This window comes from Oratosquilla oratoria, chromosome 32 (genome assembly GCF_046742065.1).
Source record: "Oratosquilla oratoria isolate Oo_2021 chromosome 32, ASM4674206v1, whole genome shotgun sequence".
Taxonomy (NCBI): Eukaryota; Metazoa; Arthropoda; class Malacostraca; order Stomatopoda; family Squillidae; genus Oratosquilla; species Oratosquilla oratoria.
The window spans coordinates 35,777,267-35,782,266 of NC_134808.1; the positions used below are offsets into that span (position 1 = coordinate 35,777,267).

At 34.1% G+C, this 5,000-nt stretch overlaps 1 protein-coding gene across 1 annotated transcript in view; it reads left to right on the top strand.

The window, feature by feature from the left end:
• The window catches only part of LOC143017439 (perlucin-like protein), a 12,490-nt gene that overhangs the window by 1,387 nt on the left and 6,103 nt on the right, over positions 1–5,000 (top strand). Inside the window, exons 2-4 of the mRNA XM_076172181.1 lie at positions 95–193; positions 1,267–1,305; positions 2,423–2,602. Of these exons, the coding sequence (XP_076028296.1) occupies positions 157–193; positions 1,267–1,305; positions 2,423–2,602 (256 nt within the window). The 5' untranslated portion in view covers positions 95–156. The remainder of the gene's footprint in view (positions 1–94; positions 194–1,266; positions 1,306–2,422; positions 2,603–5,000) is intronic.

The following is a 5,000-nucleotide window of genomic DNA, read 5'->3' on the forward strand; positions in this document are numbered from 1 at the left end:
ATATCTTATGTATTGAATTATTTATTTCTATATTATATATATATATATATATATATATATATATATATTTATATATATATTTCTCTTTTCATAGAAACGACTTCAAGGAGGAACTGAGTAGTGGCTCACACCCGAGAGCATAAGTAAAGAAGTATTATGAAGAAATGTCTATGGGGACTCGTTTTTCTTGCCTGTAAGTCGAAATGAGACACATCGAAAATGTTCACTTCCTCGACTTTCGTAAATTTAAAACCCACGTTCATAATAATGATTATAAGTGTTCGGAAGTTGTCTATGGTATACTACATAAAAAAAAAGTTGAGATCGATGTAAAGAGATTATAAATCAAAAGCCCATTCGGTGATCAAGTGTCAGCCTATCAGGGTTCCACCTACACATGGAGATGAGCAAATTGATATACTTGAAGATAGGCTGTAGTGGCCTGTTCGTTTCTTATGTTTACCCAGCAGGTTTCTTAGTCCAAATAATTTAACATTGAAAATATATGAAAAGTATTGATTTACATTTCACTAGGGCATTGATAATTAATCAATTAATGGGTCAAGGAATAAATAATCTAATGTACCAATGAACCAATTAATCAATTACTGCAAATAAATAATAAGAAAAGCAAATAGGTAGTTAAACAAATATACAAACGATGAACAACATAATTTTCAAGTAAATAGATGTAAATACATACATACATACATATACCAAGGCTTTTTCCCCCATTCAAGGGAGGTAGCCAAAAAGAAAGGCATAAAAACACTCCACCCATTTCATCCCTAAATACACTCCAAAGAGATAAATAACTTGATATATTGATGAATGAAAGAATAAACAAGTAGATAAGTTAATAAAAATATATTAGAAAAAATAATTTGCTTATGACCGCTTATGCAAATTCTACAGAGAACTGTGGTAAGTGCCATCTACAGAAATTATTTGCAAGGAAATGATCAATAGAGAATATAGCATCACCTTCAAGAAAAGATGTCTATAAATAACTCATAATTAAAGATCTAAGTGAATAATTGAATAGAAATCAGTAAGTAGATAAAGAGATAAGTGCATGGCTGGTGAATTATTCAATGAATAAATTTAGGAATAAATAAGACAAAAATTAATTAGTAAAACAGAAATGAGCAGATAAGTAAATGAATAGGTAGATATTTGAATAAATAATTAAGAAAATATGCTTTTATACACTAAATGATTACTTGTTTTAAAGTACTTTATAACTCATAAGAGATTTTATTACAGGTGCATTGTTAGGGGTTCGATCTCAATCAAAATATTGCGGTAAGTACAAGGAAAACTACTTTTCGATGAATGAAAAATCATGAGGCATGTGGACACATAAAGTATTTTATCATGAGGTCACATGTTTGAACGACAAAATCATGTTAAAAAAAAAAAAAAAAAAAACACCCCTGGCATGTTACCATATTGTGTCTCCCGACTTTCTACTGGCAAGTTCGAATCCCGCACTCCTCTCCGATTGACAGTTGTGATTGTTATCTGTCCGCATAGCCTAATATGGCGGAAAGGTTCAGGGTGACATCTTTGGCCACAGTAACGCGCCTCCTGGCGTAAGCTCCTTATCTTTGTGAAATCCTCTAAAGAGATAAAGGTCGAACTATATCATAATTGTAATAAATACTATTTCTATCATATATTTATTAGTGGAACAGAAATGAAATACCAGAGATGAAGTATTTACAGAGATAAAAAAAAAAAAAAAAAAAAATCAAGACTTTTTTGCACAATCAATATTTTTCCCCACCTAATAAAGGGAAATTAAGGTGAAGCAAATCCAAAGAGCAGAAATTGAAAATAAGAACGCTTTGTTTCAACCACAAATCACTTTTAATTCCATGCCATAGCAGTCAAGACTGAGAATCGCTCGATGGAAGCATCCGTTGGAAATTTAAACGTGGACAAGCCGAGGATTCGAGCCCAGCTAACCCGTAACAGAGTTACAGTGACGTAAACCAATACGCTATCTAGAGAAAAATAAATAAGATAAAAATGGACTAGTAAACACAAATGAACAGCGTATCGGTTTACGTCACTGTTACGGGTTAGCTGGGTCCAAATCCTCGGCTTGTCCACATTTCAATTTCCAACGGATGCCTCCATCGAGCGATTCTTAGTCTCGACTGCGATGGCATGGAATTAAAAGTGATTTGTGGTTGAAAAAAGACATTAATTGATCACTGGGAACCATTCACTGTATATGTATGTATATATACATATATATGTATATATATATATATATATATTGTATATATATACATATATATATATATATATATATATATATATATATATATATATATAAAACTGTCGTAGCAAGAATTCTTCATCTTTACACCAAATATATATATATATTTCTTCTCTTGGAAATCCTTCACAGGGAACGAGAAGTGTCCGACATTCTACAAGCAGGTGGGCAGCAACTGTGTCTACGTTTCTACCAAGACGAAACTGAACTGGCAGGAGGCGAGGGAGACGTGCCACAGTATTGACGGCGAACTTTTGACTCTCCCTGATGCTAACTCCTTGAGGGAAATAATGCTGCACTTGCAAGTCTTAGGTAAATGCTCCTAGTTTGCTCTCTTCTCAAGTCAAATCACAATGAATTCAGATTTCATAGGCATACATGATTCCATGCATATACATATTTTGAATATATGTATATGTATATATATATATATATATATTTATATGTGTATGCATATATATATACATACACACACACAAACACAAACACACTCACACACACACACACACACACACACACACACACACACACACTTCAACGAATGGACGGCTTAGAAGTCGTTCTGAAGAAAATTGAAGTCTGTGGATCCCAACGCAAAGAGAAGTGCCTAGTGTTTTTGCAGGGTGGGGGGGAAATTGCTCGTGGAGTAGTGGGAACGTAGGGAAAGAGGAAAAGGGGAGGGGTTCTGAGGGAAATGGAAGGAAATGAGGAGGGAGTAGACTTTGCCCAGCCAGACAAGCGGAAGGTAAACAAAAGACTTAGCGAGGATCAAATGTCTAATAAAAATGTAAAGATTAGAAGTATAGAGAGGAGCAATACAGAAGAAAGTGACGAGAATATGTTCCAGGGATTTAAAGAGGGTGGGGGGGACACAACCCCCCCCCGACTGATAAGACTAGAGGAGAGAGTTGATAAGGTGATCGAGGACTTGGAACGTAAGTTAGGTAATGTAGACTCCATTTTCCAGAGAATTGAAAGGTTGGAACAACTAGAGAAGGCTAACAGAAACTTAACTGAAGAAATAGAGGACCTAAAAAGACAGTTAGGAAATGTAAAGGAGGAGAATGAGAAGTTGAAGAAGAATAGTAATGAAAATAGAGAGAAAATAGCTACAGAAGTTAAAAATTGGAGAATAACTCAAGAAGGGAATAAGGTTTCATTCACTGACATAGTCAAACAGCAATTGAAAGAACATAATGAAGACTCAGTTATTAAAGTGATGAGACAGAAGGAGAATATAGTAAGAGAATTAGCTGACAAAAAGAAATGTATAATTATATTAGGAATGGAAGAGAAACATAACCCAGATAGAACCGCAAGAATCAAGGAGGAAAATGAAAGAGTAAGCAGTTTATTAAAATTAGTCCAGGAAGATGAACCAGAAATTATAAAGGAAATTGAGGAAAAATTCAGACTAGGAAAATATAGTACAGATAAGACCAGACCAATTAAGATTAAATTCAGGTCACAAACAACGGCAGAGAAAATTCTATCCAAGACAGGGAAACTAGCAACAAATGATCAATATAAAAAGGTATGGATAAAAAGAGAAATGAATAAGGAGGAAAGAGAGGCAGAAAAGAAGAAAAGAATTGAAGCTAAGGCAAAAAACGAGGAAAGAACGGAGTCAGAGAAAGAGAGATTCTATTGGAGAGTAGTGAACATGAAAATAAAGCAGTTCGACATACTAAAGAAAAAACATAAGGGAAACAGAGAACACAATGGAAGTGGCAGAAAACTAAGAGTGTCTTACACAAATATAGATGGATTGATAACAGGATTGAATGAACTGAATGATTATTTGAAAGAAAAAGAACCGGACATAATGGGAATTGTAGAAACAAAATTAAAAGGCCCACTACCACCCAACAGTGTAGGACATGATACATACAATTATTGGATTAGAAACAGAGAGAAAAAACAAGGGGGTGGAGTTATGTTCCTGACTAAGAAGGATATAAACGTGAAAGGTGTCATATATGGAAAGAATACAGTAGAGATGATTATGATAGAAGTGGAAGACCGAGATAAGAAGAGCAGAAAATTTGTGATCAATTATGTGCCTCCGAAAACAGCCTCATGGGAGGAGAGTGAACATAAAAGTATGTTAGAGGACACAAAGATAGCATTAACTAAAATAATGGAAGACGGAGGAAGAATAGTTATGATGGGCGACTTTAATTGCAAAGAAATCTGCTGGGAAGAAATGACAGTAAAGAGTGGTGATGACTCATGGGGAAATGCTCTACTTGAGATGATTACTGACCATTCAATGACACAATGGATACAAGAGAACACTAGGTATAGAAATGAAGAAGAACCATCGAGGCTAGACTTAATAATTACATCTGAACCTAGAATAGTGGACAAGATTGAATATAAAACACCAATAGGTAAAAGTGACCACATATTGATTGAACTGGAACTTAATGAAGAAAAATATATGAAAAGAAATGAACAATATAGAAAAGGAAGAATGATGTATGAAAAAACAAACTTTGATAAAATAAGAGAATTCTTCCAACAAGAAAACTGGGAAGAAATATACAAAGAAGAAACATCAGTGGAAGAGAAATGGAATATCTTGATAAAAATTTACAAAAAAGGAGTGGAAAAGTATGTCCCAAGACAAAAACAAGAAAAAGAATATGTAAAATGCTGGTACAACAAAAGTTGTAGGGAGTTAAAAGACAAAAGAGACAAAGCCTGG